This window comes from Telmatherina bonti (assembly GCF_933228915.1).
Source record: "Telmatherina bonti genome assembly, chromosome: 8".
Taxonomy (NCBI): Eukaryota; Metazoa; Chordata; class Actinopteri; order Atheriniformes; family Telmatherinidae; genus Telmatherina; species Telmatherina bonti.
This window is the reverse complement of record NC_136626.1, coordinates 3,879,544-3,897,394: the sequence shown is the minus strand read 5'-3', so window position 1 is coordinate 3,897,394 and position 17,851 is coordinate 3,879,544. Positions and strand designations below refer to the sequence as shown.

Here is a 17,851-nt window from a genome sequence, read left to right as displayed (position 1 = left end):
GAAACGGGAAGAAAGAAGCAGGAAGGAAGGAAGGAGGCAGGAAGGAAACGGGAAGAAAGAAGCAGGAAGGAAGGAAGGAGGCAGGAAGGAAACGGGAAGAAAGAAGCAGGAAGGAAGGAAGGAGGCAGGAAGGAAACGGGAAGAAAGAAGCAGGAAGGAAGGAAGGAGGCAGGAAGGAAACGGGAAGAAAGAAGCAGGAAGGAAGGAAGGAGGCAGGAAGGAAATGGGAAGAAAGAAGCAGGAAGGAAGGAAGGAGGCAGGAAGGAAACGGGAAGAAAGAAGCAGGAAGGAAGGAAGGAGGCAGGAAGGAAACGGGAAGAAAGAAGGAAGGAGGCAGGAAGGAAACGGGAAGAAAGAAGCAGGAAGGAAGGAGGCAGGAAGGAAACGGGAAGAAAGAAGCAGGAAGGAAGGAAGGAGGCAGGAAGGAAACGGGAAGAAAGAAGCAGGAAGGAAGGAAGGAGGCAGGAAGGAAACGGGAAGAAAGAAGCAGGAAGGAAGGAAGGAGGCAGGAAGGAAGGAAGGAAACAGGAGGCAGGGAAGAAGGAAACAGGAAGGTGGCAGGAAGGAAGCAGGAAGGAAGGAAACAAGAAAGCAGTAAGGAAGGAAGCAGGAGACATTTGTTTTTCTGTCTTTAAAGACAAAACTTCTTCGTGTGTTTCTCAGGTTGCTGCTAAACCGAGTCCTTCGGTGAAACCCGAACTTCACCGTGTTGGAACGCCGCGCGCCCTTTAACCATTCATCATGGTGCTGTTGCACGCCACGTCGTTTATGTCCTGGACTGACCGCAGCGACTGCCTTCAAACCTCCCATGGAAGGAAAGTCCCTCAGAAAGCTGCAGACTGAAACAAGTCAAATGAAACAAAAAAACTGCTGAATTATAATTCACTAAAACAAGACGCTGCTTTGGTTTAGAAATGAGCAGATTATCTGTCGACAGGTGTGAGGTCCATGAACCTCTGTGTTCGTGGAAACTGAGACTTTTATGATCCAGACCGTGTTAAAGGTTACATTATAAGTTAGAAAGTCGCCATTTCTGACGTTACCGTGTTTCCATGACAACAAACTGAGATTTAAACGCATATTTTTAAGAGGTCGTCTTCATACGGAGAAGCGCGCTGTCGCCCCCGCGCGGTGGAAGGCGTTACTGCACCACCGGAACTAAAAGCACGGCGCGGTGTTTCTGCCGGAACGATCAGGACGCCTCGGTTCGGTGTTTCCAGCTGAATGTTTCCGAGTTTCAGCAACAATGTCTTCAGTTCAGCATCTGAGAGAGTTTATCAGCGCGCGACTAACTGCTGCTGCTGAAGAAATATTCACAGAGTTTGAAAAAACCATCGTTCAGTACGAAGAAGAGATCGATCGTCAGCGCAGACTGCTGGACGTCACCTGGAAACCTCACGCGCACCTAGAGGCGATAGGTATGAAGGTGATGCTCTGAGCTGTCTGATGGAGGATGGAGGAAAACGTCCTCAGCATGGTCACCTCTTTCCCACGCGGGAATAAAACACGCAGAGTGTTTACTGATGAGCTGCTCGTCTCGCGCCTCAACAGCCTGATCAATCTGTTTCATTTCTACCAGATCATTATTCCTTCTGTAGCACCACATCAGGGTGTTTATATAAATGAACATAACAGGAATTTTGTGACATATTATATGTTTAAATCTGGACCTTCTGTCCTTCAGAGAAGCAAATTTCCCAACAATCATCAGGAATGTTTTTTTATAAGTTCATTTATAGAGAAAAACAAAAGAAGATAAACAGGGAAATTAAACAGTATATTTATATAATATATATATATATATATATATATATATATATATATATATATATATATATATATATATATATATATATATATATATCATACAGCTTCAGGTTTCTACAGTTTTATTTACATCATAATGGAATGAAAAATACTTTATTAATCCCCAAAGGGAAATATTGTAGTATATAATAATAATAACTAGAGGAGGTCTTGTTCCGGAGGCTGATGGCTGCTGGCAGGAATGATCTTCTGTATCTTTCAGTCTTACATCGGACCTGAAGAAGCCTCTCACTGAACACACTTTGTTGTTTCATCACTGTGTTGTGGAGAGGGTGTGAAGAATCCTCCATCATCTTCATCAGCTTGTGCAGCATTCTTCTTTGGACAATCAGCTCCAGCGGCTCCAGAGTTACTCCAAGCACAGAAGCAGCTTTCTGGATCAGTTTGTTGATTCTCTTCAAGTCTCTGGTTCTGATGCTACTACCCCAGCAGATGCTGCAAAGCTGACTGCACTCTCCACAACAGACTTCTAGAAGATATGCAACATCTTGGTGCAGACGTTAAACCATCTCAGCTTCCTTAAGAAGTACAGTCTGCTCTGACCTTTCTTGTAGATGTAGTCAGTGTTGCATTTCCAGTCCAGTTTGTTGTCCAGCTGAACTCCAAGATACTTGTATTCCTCCACCACCTCCACCTCCTCTCCCAGGATGGAAACAGTGCTTTGTTTATTCTTCTTCCTCCTGAAGTCAACAATCATCTCTTTTGTTTTGCTGCTATTTAATATGACATTCACATGACCCCTATGATAAACACAAACTCGAGCAGAAATGTTCCCTTGCCCGGACGCGGGTTACCGGGACCCCCCTCTGGAGCCAGGCCTGGAGGTGGGGTACGTGAGCGAGCGTCTGGTGGCCGGGCTTTTACCATGGGGCTCCGGTCAGGCTCAGCCCGAAAGGGTTACATGGGCCCCACCTCCCGTGGGCTCACCATCTGCGGGAGGAGCCGTAGGGGTCGGGTGCAGTGTGAGCTGGGCGGCAGCAAGAGGCGGGGACCCTGGCGGTCCGATCCCCGGCTGCAGAAGCTGGCTCTAGGGACGTGGAACGTCACCTCTCTGGTGGGGAAGGAGCCTGAGCTTGTGCGCAAGGTTGAGCGGTTCTGACTAGATATAGTTGGACTCACCTCGACGCATGGCTTGGGCTCTGGAACCAGAACCCTCGAGAGGGGCTGGACCTTCTTCCACTCTGGAGTTGCTCATGGTGGGAGGCGCCGAGCAGGTGTGGGCATTCTCATCAGCCCCCAGCTTGGTGCCTGCACGTTGGGGTTTACCACGGTGGATGAAAGGGTAGTTTCCCTCCGCCTCCGGGTGGGGGGACGGGTCCTGACTGTTGTCTGTGCTTATGCACCGAACAGCAGTTCAGAGTACCCACCCTTTCTGGGGTCCTTGGAGGGAGTGCTGGAGGGTGCTCCTTCTGGGGACTCCATTGTTCTGCTGGGGGACTTCAATGCTCACGTGGGCAGTAACAGTGAGACCTGGAGGGGAGTGATTGGGAGGCATGGTCCCCCCCCCTCTGAACCCAAATGGTGTTTTGTTATTGGACTTCTGTGCTCGTCATGGATTGTCCATAACGAACACCATGTTCCAACATAAGAGTGTCCATATGTACACCTGGCATCAGGATTCCCTGGGCCGCAGTTCGATGATGGATTTTGTAGTCGTATCGTCGGACCTGCGGCCACATGCCTTGGACACTCGGGTGAAGAGGGGGGCGGAGCTTCAACTGATCACCACCTGGTGGTGAGTTGGCTCAGGTGGTGGGGGAGGAAGCCGGTCAGATCTGGCAGGCCCAAACGTGTTGTGAGGCTCTGCTGGGAACGTCTGGCTGAGTCCCCCGTCAGAGCGAGCTTCAACTCCCACCTTCAGCAGAGCTTCAACCATGTCCCGAGTGAGGCGGGGGACATTGAGTCTGAATGGGCTGTGTTGCTCTATTGCCTCTATTGCTGAGGCGGCCGGCCGGACCTGTGGCTGTAAGGTCGTTGATGCCTGTCGTGGCGGTAATCCCAGGACTCGTTGGTGGACACTAGCAGTGAGGGATGCCGTCAAGCTGAAGAAGGAGTCCTATCGGGTCTTCTTGGCCTGTAGGACTCTGGAGGCAGCTGATGGGTACCGACAAGCTAAGCGGCATGCGGCTTCGGCTGTCGCCGAGGCAAAAACTCGGACATGGGAGGAGGTCGGCGAGGCCATGGAGAAAGACTTCCGGACGGCTTCGAGGAGATTCTGGTCCACCATCCGGCGGCTCAGGAGGGGGAAGCAGTGCTCCATCAATACTGTGTACAGTGGAGGTAGGGAGCTGCTGACCTCAACTCGGGACGTTGTGGGTCGGTGGAGGGAATACTTCGAAGACCTCCTCAATCCTACCAACATGTCTTCCGATGAGGAAGCAGAGCTGGGAGACTCAGGGGTGGACTCTCCTATCTCTGGGGCTGAAGTCGCTGAGGTGGTCAAAAAGCTCCTTGGCGGCAAGGCCCCGGGGGTGGATGAGATCCGCCCGGAGTTCCTTAAGGCTCCGGATGCTGTGGGGCTGTACTGGCTGACACGCCTCTGCAGCATCGCGTGGACATCGGGGACAGTACCGCTGGACTGGCAGACTGGGGTGGTGGTCCCCCTTTTTAAGAAGGGGGACCGGAGGGTGTGTTCCAATTACAGGGGAATCACAGTCCTCAGCCTCCCTGGTAAAGTCTATTCAGGGGTCCTGGAGAGGAGGTTTGCCCAACCAGTCTACATGTTCTTTATGGACCTGGAGAAGGTGTTCGACCGTGTCCCCCAGGGGCTCCTGTGGGGGGTACTCCGGGAGTATGGGGTACCGGACCCCCTTGTACGGGCTGTCCGGTCCCTGTACGACAGGTGTCAGAGCTTGGTCCACATTGCCGGTAGTAAGTCGGATTCATTTCCGGTGAGGGTTGGACTCCGCCAAGGCTGCCCTTTATCACCGATTCTGTTCATAACTTATATGGACAGAATTTCTAGGCGCAGCCGAGGTGTTGAGGGGATCCGACTTGGTGGCCTCAGGATTGGGTCCCTGCTTTTTGCATATGACGTGGTCCTGTTGGTTTCATCTGGTTGTGATCTCCAGCTCTCGCTTGAGCGATTCGCAGCCGAGTGTGAAGCGGCTGGGATGAGAATCAGCACCTCCAAATCTGAGACCATGGTCCTCAGCCGGAATAGGGTGGATTGTCCTCTCCAGGTCGGGAGTCAGGTCCTGCCTCAAGTGGAGGAGTTTAAATATCTCGGGGTCTTGTTCACGAGTGAGGGAAGGATGGAGCGCGAGATGGACAGACGGATCGGTGCGGCGTCTGCAGTAATACGGACTCTGCGCCGGTCTGTCGTGGTGAAGAAGGAGCTGAGCCAGAAGGCGAAGCTCTTGATTTACCAGTCGATCTACGTTCCTACCCTCACCTATGGTCATGAGCTGTGGGTCGTGACCGAAAGAAGGAGATCTCGTATACAGGCGGCTGAAATGAGTTTCCTCCGCAGGGTGGCCGGGCTCACCCTTAGAGATAGGGTGAGGAGCTCGGTCATCCGGGAGGAGATCAGAGTAGAGCCGCTGCTCCTCCGCATCGAGAGGAACCAGTTGAGGTGGCTCGGGCATCTGGTCAGGATGCCTCCTGGACCTCCCTGGTGAGGTGTTCCAGGCACGTCCCTCTGGGAGGAGACTCCGGGGAAGACCCAGGACACGCTGGAGGGATTATATCTCTCGGCTGGCCTGTGAACGCCTCGGGATCCCCCCGCAGAGTTGGCAAATGTGGCTGGGGAGAGGGAAGTCTGGGCTTTCCTGCTTTGGCTGCTGCCCCTGCGACCAGACCCCGGATAAGCGGCTGAAGATGAAGATGATTGTCACCGCACCATTTAACAAACTGACTGACCAGTTCTCTGTACTCTGCTTCTTGTCCATCCCTGATACACCCCACAACTGCAGAGTCATCAGAGTATTTCTGCAGATGACAGGACTCAGAGTTGTACTGGAAGTCTGAGGTGTACAGAGTGAAGAGGAATGGCCAGAGTACAGTTCCTTGTGGTGCACCAGTGCTGCTGACCTCCATCTCAGACACACAACCTTTCAGTCTCACAAACTGGGGTCTGTTTGTGAGGTAGTCATAGATCCAGGTGGTTGTGGAGGTATCCACCTGGAATTTATGGAGCTTCTCACATAACAAAGCAGGCTGAATAGTATTAAAAGCACTGAGAAATGAAAGAACATGACCCTCAGAGTGCTGCCTGAATGGTCCAGATGAGAGTGTGCTCTCTGGAGCAGGTATATGATGGCATCTTCAACCCCAAGTCCATTACGATATGCAAACTGGAATGGGTCCTGAAAGGTGTTTACTTGCTTGTTGAGGTGAGCCAGTAAGAGTCTCTCCAGGACTTTCATGATGTGAGATGTCAGGGCAACTGGTCTGTAGTCACTTGGTTCAGCTGGTTGGGTTTTTTTAGGCACTGGAACAAGGCAGGAGGTTTTCCACAGCACTGGGACTCTATTTAGTCTCAGACTGGTGTTGAAAAGGTGCTGGAGAATCGGACATAGTTGTTCTGAGCAGGTCTTGAGAACTCTGGGACTGACACCATCTGGACCTGCAGCCTTGTTCTGGTTCAGTTTCTCAAGTTGCTTCATAACCTGACTGCAGGAGACAAACAAGGTGGAGGTCTCAGGATGTCCTGATGTGGAGGGAGATGAAGCTGTGTTCTGGTCCATGACTGAGCTGCAGGGTGACAGATTGGAGGCGTGACAGGAAAGCAGTGGGCTTATGGAGGGTGTGTGGTCTGTTGGGCTGGAGGTAGGGGGTGAACTGAACCTGTTGAAGAATATGTTCAGCTCATTAGCTCTGTCCAGACCTCCATCAGGCTGGTCCCCCTTTAACTTGAAGCCGGTGATCTTCTTCATTCCAGACCACACATCCCTCAGGTTATTCTGCTGGAGCTGACTTTCTAACTTCTTCCTGTAGTCCTCCTTGCACTTCTTAGTTTGGGTTTTAAGTTGTTTTTGTGTTGCCCTCAATAACTCCCTGTCTCCATCCCTGAAGGCTTTCTTTTTTATGTCCAGCAGCTTTTTCAGGTCACTGGTGATCCAGGGTTTGTTATTGGGGAAGCACCTCACTGTTCTTGTTGGGACGATGCTGTCCGACAGAAGTTTATGTAATCTGTCACACACTCACTCATGGCGTTGATGTCGTCTCCATGAGGTTCACAGAGGACGTTCCAGTCTGTAGCCTCAAAGCCTCCTCTAAGAGCATCTTCAGCTTCAGCAGACCAGATTTTGATAGTCTTTGTGATGACTGGTTGCTGCTGAACGATGGGCTTGTAGGTGGAGGTGAGAAGAACCAGATTATGGTCAGATCTTCCTAAAGGAGGCAGGGCAGAACAACTGGATCCATTATTCATATTTGCATAAAATAAGTCCAACATCTTATTTTCTCTGGTGGAGCAGCTGACAAACTGCTGGAATGTTGGTAGAGTTGCAGAGAGGGAGATGTTGTTGAAGTCTCCAGAGATCGCCATGAATGAGTTTGGATGCTGTGTTTGTAGCCGAGCAACGACGGAGCTGATGACGTCACAGGCTGTGTCTGGTGCGGTACCAGGTATTATATAAACCGCTACCAGAATAACACAGGTAAACTCTCTGGGTAAATAATATGGACGGAAGCTCACAGCTAACAGTTCCATGTCCCTTGTGCATATCTTCTCCTTGACAGTAACATGTCCAGGATGACACCAACGCTGGTTAACCAGCACTGCAATTCCACCACCCTTTAGCTTTCCGCTGTGTTGTCTACTGCGGTCTGCACGGACCGTTTTAAAGCCCGGTACAGACACATTACAGTCAGGGATGTGTTCGTGCAGCCATGTCTCGGTGAAGCACATAATACTGCACTCTCTGTATTCTTTCTGAGACCTTGTTAGCATCTTGAGCTCGTCCATTTTGTTAGCTAGCGATCTCACATTACCCATGACGACAGTTGGTAGAAATGGTTTAAATCTCCATCACTTTCTCCTCTGTCTGACTCCCGCTCTGCATCCTCTTCTCTTTCTTTTCAACTCCATCAGGATTTGATGTTGTTTCGTTGATAATCCTGATTTGGGAGAGTTTAATCAGGTCTGAGCCCTGGAACTGGAGCCCAGCGCTGCATTGCTTTACGTGTCATCTGAATAAATTTCTCCTGCATTTGAACACATCATTTCCTGTTTTCTATCTGTCCCAGTTTATGCTATTAAAGATCTGCACTGATGATCAACACAGACTAAAGTGTCAGAACTTCCCACAATGCTGAAGTTTCATAATGATTCATATTTACACACCGAGATGTCAGTCGGAGCCGCTCACGTCTGCATTCCTAACCGGCTGTCATCCCGTTGTCCTTTCAGACCTGCCTCAGCATTACGTCCCTGAAGAGGAGGCTGCTCTCGCTCACCAGCAGCTCTGGAAGCAGGACCCAAGCTCCATGGTGGACCAAGGAGAAGCAGAACCTCCACCGATCAAAGAGGAGCAGGAGGAGACCAGGAGTAGTGCAGAGGAGGAGCAGCTGGTCCTGAAGGAGGAAACCGAGACCTTTATGATCGCTGTTCCTCATGAGAACAGGGTCCAGGGTAGACCAGAAGCCAGCAGGGACCAGTGTAGACCAGGAGCCAGCGGGGTCCAGTGTAGACCAGAAGCCAGCAGGGACCAGTGTAGACCACAAGCCAGCAGGGACCAGTGTAGACCAGGAGCCAGCGGGGTCCAGTGTAGACCACAAGCCAGCAGGGACCAGTATAGACCACAAGCCAGCAGGGACCAGTGTAGACCACAAGCCAGCAGGGACCAGTGTAGACCAAAAGCCTCTCCTGCAGGCGGGACTTGGAAGACTGACACAGTGAAAACGTCTGCCAGCTGTGATGTTTGTGGAAAAACCTTTTCACACAAATACAACATGATGAGACATCAAAGACTTCACACAGGTGAGAGACCGTTTCCCTGCGAGGTCTGCGGTAGACGTTTCACAGCACACAGTAACTTGTTGGTCCACATGAGGACCCACACCGGCCTGAAGCCATATTCCTGTAAAATATGTGGTAAAAGTTATACCCAGCGTATGAACTTGACTTTTCATATCAGAATGCACGCAGGAGAGAAACCCTACGCCTGCAAGATCTGTGGGAAATGCTTCTCTCAGAGTCGGTATCTACCTGCCCACATCAGAACGCACACCGGTGAGAGGCCGTTCTCCTGCAAGGTCTGCGGTAAAAGTTTCACCCAAAGCGGCAAACTCACCATCCACAAGAAAAGTCATATGATCGATCCCCCTCCCCCCTGCTATACATTCAGATGACATGGCGCGGCCTGTCAGTGCTGGAGTGGTCCACTGCGAGGTTCAGGAGGATTCCCTGGTGGGTTGCGTAACCTTCGGCCGGTGTGCCTGTCAAGAAAATAAAGTGGGTACCGTAAGTAAGAATGGACCAATTATTTTATGGAAGTAGTGAGCAGAAAAAACTACTTCATGGAGTTTTGCAGACAGCGCTGGAACTGTATAACTGGACTTTCAGGACAGGAAGGAATGGTGCCCCGGTTGAATGTGCAGCAGAGTTCTGCACGGGTCTAATTTTAACGACCTGCATCCGCCCAAACCTGTTAAGTTGATCAACAAACCCGACCCATTTCCTGTCAAATCCGGACCCAATCCGACTCATCGCAGTTTAACCCTGCATATTTATACACATTTTAATACACATGATGTAATTGTGAACACCCCACCGGTCCCTCTCTTCATTGCATTTCTAAGTATTTGATGTGATTCTTTCTCAAGATCTTTAGTTAAAATTAAGAAAAAAAAAGCCAAAAACAGTCATTTAAACATTTGTTTAATAGCAGAAGATCCCCACAAAATAAAAAGAAGGAAAACAAAATCATTCTCATCCGCTCGCACAAAATAAAAACCCTACAAACCCATACCCAATATAATTTTATCACAAGTCGGCATTCGTGTGGTTTTCTTGTTGGGTACCCGACCCGTTGCAGGACTCTGATGTGCCTTTCACTTCAGGAGTCTTTAGAAACCTACAAGTAAGGTCGTAAAGGCTCCGCCCGCTTTTCATGGGCCGCAGCAGCGTGTAGTCGCAGCCGCGTGTAGTCGCAGCAGCCTCTAGTCGCAGCCGCGTGTAGTCGCAGCCGCCTCTAGTCGCAGCCGCGTGTAGTCGCAGCCGCGTGTAGTCGCAGCCGCGTGTAGTCGCAGCCGCCTCTAGTCGCAGCCGCGTGTAGTCGCAGCCGCGTGTAGTCGCAGCAGCCTCTAGTCGCAGCCGCGTGTAGTCGCAGCCGCCTCTAGTCGCAGCCGCGTGTAGTCGCAGCCGCCTCTAGTCGCAGCCGCGTGTAGTCGCAGCAGCCTCTAGTCGCAGCCGCGTGTAGTCGCAGCAGCCTCTAGTCGCAGCCGCGTGTAGTCGCAGCCGCCTCTAGTCGCAGTAGCGTGTAGTCGCAGCCGCCTCTAGTCGCAGCCGCGTGTAGTTGCAGCAGCCTCTAGTCGCAGCCGCGTGTAGTCGCAGCCGCCTCTAGTCGCAGTAGCGTGTAGTCGCAGCCGCCTCTAGTCGCAGCCGCGTGTAGTTGCAGCAGCCTCTAGTCGCAGCCGTGTGTAGTTGCAGCCGCCTCTAGTCGCAGTAGCGTGTAGTCGCAGCCGCCTCTAGTTACAGCAGCGTGTAGTCGCAGCCGCCTCTAGTCACAGCAGCCTCTAGTCGCAGCCGCGTGTAGTTGCAGCCGCCTCTAGTCGCAGCCGCGTGTAGTTGCAGCAGCCTCTAGTCGCAGCCGCGTGTAGTTGCAGCCGCCTCTAGTCGCAGTAGCGTGTAGTCGCAGCCGCCTCTAGTCACAGCAGCGTGTAGTCGCAGCCGCCTCTAGTCACAGCAGCGTGTAGTCGCAGCCGCCTCTAGTCGCAGCAGCGTGTAGTCGCAGCCGCCTCTAGTCGCAGCAGCGTGTAGTCGCAGCCGCCTCTAGTCACAGCAGCGTGTAGTCGCAGCCGCCTCTAGTCGCAGCAGCGTGTAGTCGCAGCCGCGTGTAGTCGCAGCAGCCTCTAGTCGCAGCCGCGTGTAGTCGCAGCAGCCTCTAGTCGCAGCCGCGTGTAGTCGCAGCCGCCTCTAGTCGCAGCCGCGTGTAGTTGCAGCAGCCTCTAGTCGCAGCCGCGTGTAGTTGCAGCCGCCTCTAGTCGCAGTAGCGTGTAGTCGCAGCCGCCTCTAGTTACAGCAGCGTGTAGTCGCAGCCGCCTCTAGTCACAGCAGCGTGTAGTCGCAGCCGCCTCTAGTCACAGCAGCGTGTAGTCGCAGCCGCCTCTAGTCACAGCAGCGTGTAGTCGCAGCCGCCTCTAGTCGCAGCAGCGTGTAGTCGGAGCCGCCTCTAGTCGCAGCAGCCTCTAGTCGCAGCCGCGTCTAGTCGCAGCAGCCTCTAGTCGCAGCAGCGTGTAGTCGCAGCCGCGTGTAGTCGCAGCAGCCTCTAGTCGCAGCCGCGTGTAGTCGCAGCAGCCTCTAGTCGCAGCCGCGTGTAGTCGCAGCCGCCTCTAGTCGCAGCCGCGTGTAGTTGCAGCAGCCTCTAGTCGCAGCCGCGTGTAGTTGCAGCCGCCTCTAGTCGCAGTAGCGTGTAGTCGCAGCCGCCTCTAGTTACAGCAGCGTGTAGTCGCAGCCGCCTCTAGTCACAGCAGCGTGTAGTCGCAGCCGCCTCTAGTCACAGCAGCGTGTAGTCGCAGCCGCCTCTAGTCACAGCAGCGTGTAGTCGCAGCCGCCTCTAGTCGCAGCAGCGTGTAGTCGGAGCCGCCTCTAGTCGCAGCCGCCTCTAGTCGCAGCAGCCTCTAGTCGCAGCCGCGTCTAGTCGCAGCAGCGTCTAGTCGCAGCAGCGTGTAGTCGCAGCCGCCTCTAGTCGCAGCAGCGTCTAGTCGCAGCAGCCTCTAGTCGCAGCCGCGTCTAGTCGCAGCAGCCTCTAGTCGCAGCCGCGTCTAGTCGCAGCAGCCTCTAGTCACAGCCGCGTCTAGTCGCAGCAGCCTCTAGTCACAGCAGCGTGTAGTCGCAGCCGCCTCTAGTCGCAGTAGCGTGTAGTCGCAGCCGCCTCTAGTCGCAGTAGCGTGTAGTCGCAGCCGCCTCTAGTCGCAGTAGCGTGTAGTCGCAGCCGCCTCTAGTCGCAGCAGCGTGTAGTCGCAGCCGCCTCTAGTCGCAGCAGCCTCTAATCGCAGCAGCGTGTAGTCGCAGCCGCCTCTAATCGCAGCAGCGTGTAGTCGCAGCCGCCTCTAGTCGCAGTAGCGTGTAGTCGCAGCAGCCTCTAGTCACAGCATGTCGCAGCAGCCTCTAGTCGCAGCAGCATGTCGCAGCAGCAGCATGTCGCAGCAGCAGCGTCTAGTCGCAGCAGCCTCTAGTCACAGCAGCAGCGTCTAGTCGCAGTAGCAGCATGTCGCAGCAGCAGCAGCATGTTGCAGCAGCCTCTAGTCGCAGCAGCAGCATGTCGCAGCCGCCTCTAGTTGCAGCAGCGTGTAGTCGTAGCAGCCTCTAGTCGCAGCAGCAGCATGTCGCAGCAGCCTCTAGTCGCAGCAGCGTGTAGTCACAGAAGCAGCATGTCGCAGAAGCCTCTAGTTGCAGCAGCAGCATGTCTCAGCAGCCTCTAGTCGCAGCATGTCGCAGCAACCTCTAGTCACACTATGTCGCAGCAGCCTCATGTCGCAGCATGTCGCAGCAGCCTCTAGTCGCAGCATGTCGCAGCAACCTCTAGTCGCAGCAGCAGCATGTCGCAGCAGCAGCATGTCGCAGCAGCCTCTAGTCGCAGCAGCATGTCGTAGCTGCCTCTAGTCGCAGCAGCGTGTAGTCGAAGAAGCAGCATGTCGCAGCTGCCTCTAGTCGCAGCATGTCGCAGCTGCCTCTAGTCGCAGCATGTCGCAGCAGCCTCTAGTCGCAGCATGTCGCAGCAGCCTCTAGTCGCAGCAGCAGCATGTCGCAGAAGCCTCTAGTTGCAGCAGCAGCATGTCGCAGCTGCCTCTAGTCGCAGCATGTCGCAGCTGCCTCTAGTCGCAGCATGTCGCAGCAGCCTCTAGTCGCAGCATGTCGCAGCAGCCTCTAGTCGCAGCATGTCGCAGCAGCCTCTAGTCGCAGCATGTCGCAGCTGCCTCTAGTCGCAGCTGCAGCATGTCGCAGCTGCCTCTAGTCGCAGCAGCCTCTAGTCGCAGCAGCAGCATGTCGCAGCTGCCTCTAGTCGCAGCAGCAGCGTGTCGCAGCTGCCTCTAGTCGCAGCTGCCTCTCGTCGCAGCAGCAGCATGTCGCAGCTGCCTCTCGTCGCAGCAGCAGCATGTCGCAGCTGCCTCTCGTCGCAGCAGCAGCATGTCGCAGCTGCCTCTCGTCGCAGCAGCAGCATGTCACAGCAGCCTCCAATCGCAGCAGCAGCATGTCGCAGCAGCAGCATGTCGCAGCAGCCTCTAGTCACAGCAGCCTCCAATCGCAGCAGCAGCAGCATGTCGCAGCACCAGCATGTCGCAGCAGCCTCTAGTCACAGCAGCAGCATGTCTCAGCTGCCTCTAGTCGCAGCATGTCGCAGCAGCCTCTAGTCGCAGCAGCAGCATGTCGCAGCAGCAGCATGTCGCAGCAGCCTCTAGTCGCAGCAGCAGCATGTCGCAGCAGCAGCATGTCGCAGCAGCAGCATGTCGCAGCAGCCTCTAGTCGCAGCAGCAGCATGTCGCAGCTGCCTCTAGTCGCATGTTGCAGCAACCTCTAGTCGCACTATGTCGCAGCAGCCTCTAGTCGCAGCATGTCGCAGCAGCCTCTAGTCGCAGCATGTCACAGCAGCCTCTAGTCGCAGCATGTCGCAGCTGCCTCTAGTCGCAGCATGTCGCAGCTGCCTCTAGTCGCAGCATGTCGCAGCAGCCTCTAGTCGCATGTTGCAGCAACCTCTAGTCGCAGCAGCAGCATGTCGCAGCTGCCTCTAGTCGCAGCAGCAGCATGTCGCAGCTGCCTCTAGTCGCAGCAGCAGCATGTCGCAGCTGCCTCTAGTCGCAGCAGCAGCATGTCGCAGCTGCCTCTAGTCGCAGCAGCCTCTAGTCGCAGCAGCAGCATGTCGCAGCTGCCTCTCGTCGCAGCATGTCGCAGCAGCCTCTAGTCGCAGCAGCCTCTAGTCGCAGCAGCAGCATGTCGCAGCAGCAGCATGTCGCAGCTGCCTCTCGTCGCAGCAGCAGCATGTTGCAGCTGCCTCTCGTCGCAGCAGCAGCATGTTGCAGCTGCCTCTAGTCGCAGCATGTCGCAGCTGCCTCTAGTCGCAGCATGTCGCAGCAGCCTCTAGTCGCATGTTGCAGCAACCTCTAGTCGCAGCAGCAGCATGTCGCAGCTGCCTCTAGTCGCAGCAGCAGCATGTCGCAGCTGCCTCTAGTCGCAGCAGCAGCATGTCGCAGCTGCCTCTAGTCGCAGCAGCAGCATGTCGCAGCTGCCTCTAGTCGCAGCAGCCTCTAGTCGCAGCAGCAGCATGTCGCAGCTGCCTCTCGTCGCAGCATGTCGCAGCTGCCTCTAGTCGCAGCATGTCGCAGCAGCCTCTAGTCGCAGCAGCCTCTAGTCGCAGCAGCAGCATGTCGCAGCAGCAGCATGTCGCAGCTGCCTCTCGTCGCAGCAGCAGCATGTTGCAGCTGCCTCTCGTCGCAGCAGCAGCATGTTGCAGCTGCCTCTCGTCGCAGCAGCCTCCAATCGCAGCAGCAGCATGTCGCAGCAGCCTCTAGTCGCAGCAGCAGCATGTCTCAGCTGCCTCTAGTCGCAGCATGTCGCAGCAGCCTCTAGTCACAGCAGCAGCATGTCTCAGCTGCCTCTAGTCGCAGCATGTCGCAGCAGCCTCTAGTCGCAGCAGCCTCTAGTCGCAGCAGCAGCATGTCGCAGCAGCAGCATGTCGCAGCAGCCTCTAGTCGCAGCAGCAGCATGTCGCAGCTGCCTCTAGTCGCATGTTGCAGCAACCTCTAGTCGCACTATGTCGCAGCAGCCTCTAGTCGCAGCATGTCGCAGCAGCCTCTAGTCGCAGCATGTCACAGCAGCCTCTAGTCGCAGCATGTCGCAGCTGCCTCTAGTCGCAGCAGCAGCATGTCGCAGCTGCCTCTAGTCGCATGTTGCAGCAACCTCTAGTCGCACTATGTCGCAGCAGCCTCTAGTCGCACTATGTCGCAGCAGCCTCTAGTCGCAGCATGTCACAGCAGCCTCTAGTCGCACTATGTCGCAGCAGCCTCTAGTCGCAGCATGTCACAGCAGCCTCTAGTCGCAGCATGTCGCAGCTGCCTCTAGTCGCAGCAGCAGCGTGTCGCAGCTGCCTCTAGCCGTTTGTTTGTTTGTGAGAGTTTCAGCAACAATGTCTTCAGTTCAGCATCTGAGAGAGTTTATCAGCGTGCGACTAACTGCTGCTGCTGAAGAAATATGTCTGATGCGTCACATTTTCTGAGTGCAGTTTAACTCGTATCACGTTCCTTAAAATAAAGAAATCCAGACTTTATCTTCATACGGATCCATTCAGACAATATAATTTACATTTGGAACATCTGATATAAAATAAAAAGTTTGCCGGCATGGAGGCTGTTGTGGAATATTTTACACTATGATGCCACAGAGGACACAGAAACAGGCAGAAGAGACGATTTTATTCCACAGACTGGCGTAGACGTAGTGTGGGACAATGGAGACTGTCTCAGAAGAAGCCCCCTCTGTTATAAAGGCTCCCTGCAGTGGAATGGAATATCTCATCTGACGGTGGTTACTGATGATACTCTGTCCATAGTTGGACATCTGTTGCCTTGATTCTCTTCTAACTTTAGATACTCCAATAGGCTTTTATTTTGGCGGCTGAAGTTCTGACTGCAGTCCTGGAGATCTACCATCCTGCAACCTTTAGATGCAGCCCCTGTCCAGCCCAGCATAGTCAAACAGCTGAACTCTTCTTCATGTCGTTCTGCTCTGCAGAGGCCTGCTAACAAGACACTTATGTGATTCAGGTGTGTTGGAGCAGGGTTGCACCTAAAAACAGCAGGATGGTAGACCTCCAGGACCGGACTTGGGCACCCCTACAGTGTCCGGGTGGCTGCGTGTCTTTTAGCTTCCTGTCACACTTTACAGCTGCATTTCTGTCATTTCATTCTGATGAAAAATAATCGTTTTTAAACATTAACGAAGCATAATTAACTCGACACGTGTAACAACACAATACGTTTCCATCCAATTTTTATTTCAGAATAAAAGTTAAATTAACTTTAAACACATTAAAAATGACAATGAAGACACTTAATTCTGAAGGAATGCTTTATTCCCGTTTTAAATCCCATCTCAGTAATTCCTCCATGATGTAAACGTTACGCTACGAGATAATTCCGATCGTTCTGCACGTCCTCGCGACTTCGTCCTGTCACGATGACGCACACGTCGCTGCTGGAAACGGTGAAATTATACCCGAGTCGAGCTGCTACTTCAAAAATATGATTAAAATTGAAGCAAAGTGGTTTTTATTGTGTGGTTAGGACTGAAAAGGACCAGGAAGTGCAGTTTGTTGATTTCCGCTCGACGTGAGTACGTCGCGTCCGCCCGGCGTCCAATCAGAGCCAAGTCCCCGTTTAAAGCAGAGTTAAACGTGTTTTCTATGTGAAACTCCGCTTGGAATCATTATTTCCTTGTAAACTCAGAGGAGAATACTTTAATTCAGAATGATTTCATTTGGAATAATTGTTTCTGAAATAAAAAAAAAACATCATTTAACCGCAGAGAATGAATGGATTTGATGGTGAATGAGCCGTCCCCCAAATGAAGCGATACCACAGAGAGAAGGACCGACCAGAAGCCGGCTGGGTTCTGCAGGACGCCGTACCGCCTCTTTATGTCCGCTCTCTGCATTCCTAACCGGCTGTCGTCCCGTTGTCCTTTCAGACCTGCCTCAGCAATACGTCCCTGAAGAGGAGGCTGCTCTCGCTCACCAGCAGCTCTGGAAGCAGGACCCAAGCTCCATGGTGGACCAAGGAGAAGCAGAACCTCCACCGATCAAAGAGGAGCAGGAGGAGACCAGAAGCCAGCAGGCTCCAGTGTAGACCAGAAACCAGCAGGGTCCAGGGTAGACCAGAAACCAGCGGGGTCCAGTGTAGACCAGAAGCCAGCAGGGTCCAGGGTAGACCAGAAGCCAGCGGGGTCCAGTGTAGACCAGAAGCCAGCGGGGTCCAGTGTAGACCAGAAACCAGCAGGGTCCAGGGTAGACCAGAAGCCAGCAGGCTCCAGTGTAGACCAGAAACCAGCAGGGTCCAGTGTAGACCAGAAGCCAGCAGGGTCCAGGGTAGACCAGAAGCCAGCAGGCTCCAGTGTAGACCAGAAACCAGCAGGGTCCAGTGTAGACCAGAAACCAGCGGGGTCCAGTGTGGACCAGAAGCCAGCAGGGTCCAGGGTAGACCAGAAGCCAGCAGGGTCCAGTGTGGACCAGAAGCCAGCAGGGTCCAGTGTGGACCAGAAGCCAGCAGGGTCCAGGGTAGACCAGAAGCCAGCAGGGTCCAGTGTGGACCAGAAGCCAGCAGGGTCCAGTGTAGACCAGAAGCCAGCAGGCTCCAGTGTAGACCAGAAACCAGCAGGGTCCAGTGTAGACCAGAAACCAGCGGGGTCCAGTGTGGACCAGAAGCCAGCAGGGTCCAGGGTAGACCAGAAGCCAGCAGGGTCCAGTGTGGACCAGAAGCCAGCAGGGTCCAGTGTGGACCAGGAGCCAGCGGGGTCCAGTGTAGACCAGAAACCAGCGGGGTCCAGTGTAGACCAGAAGCCAGCAGGCTCCAGTGTAGACCAGAAACCAGCAGGGTCCAGTGTAGACCAGAAGCCAGCAGGGTCCAGTGTAGACCAGGAGCCAGCGGGGTCCAGTGTAGACCAGAAGCCAGCAGGCTCCAGTGTGGACCAGAAACCAGCGGGGTCCAGTGTGGACCAGAAACCAGCGGGGTCCAGTGTGGACCAGAAGCCAGCAGGGTCCAGTGTAGACCAGAAGCCAGCAGGGTCCAGTGTAGACCAGAAGCCAGCAGGGTCCAGGGTAGACCAGGAGCCAGCGGGGTCCAGTGTAGACCAGAAGCCAGCGGGGTC

The 17,851-nt window shown here is 53.9% G+C and overlaps 1 protein-coding gene across 1 annotated transcript; it reads left to right on the top strand.

The window, feature by feature from the left end:
• The first annotated feature begins 1,225 nt into the window (after positions 1-1,225).
• Positions 1,226-17,033, top strand: LOC306759172 (uncharacterized protein). The gene is made up of 3 exons (XM_079244708.1): positions 1,226-1,418; positions 8,183-8,752; positions 16,676-17,033. Exons 1-3 carry the CDS (start codon positions 1,247-1,249, stop codon positions 16,831-16,833), a joined length of 900 nt encoding a protein of 299 aa, XP_079100834.1. The 5' UTR covers positions 1,226-1,246; the 3' UTR covers positions 16,834-17,033.
• Positions 17,034-17,851: the final 818 nt, after the last annotated feature.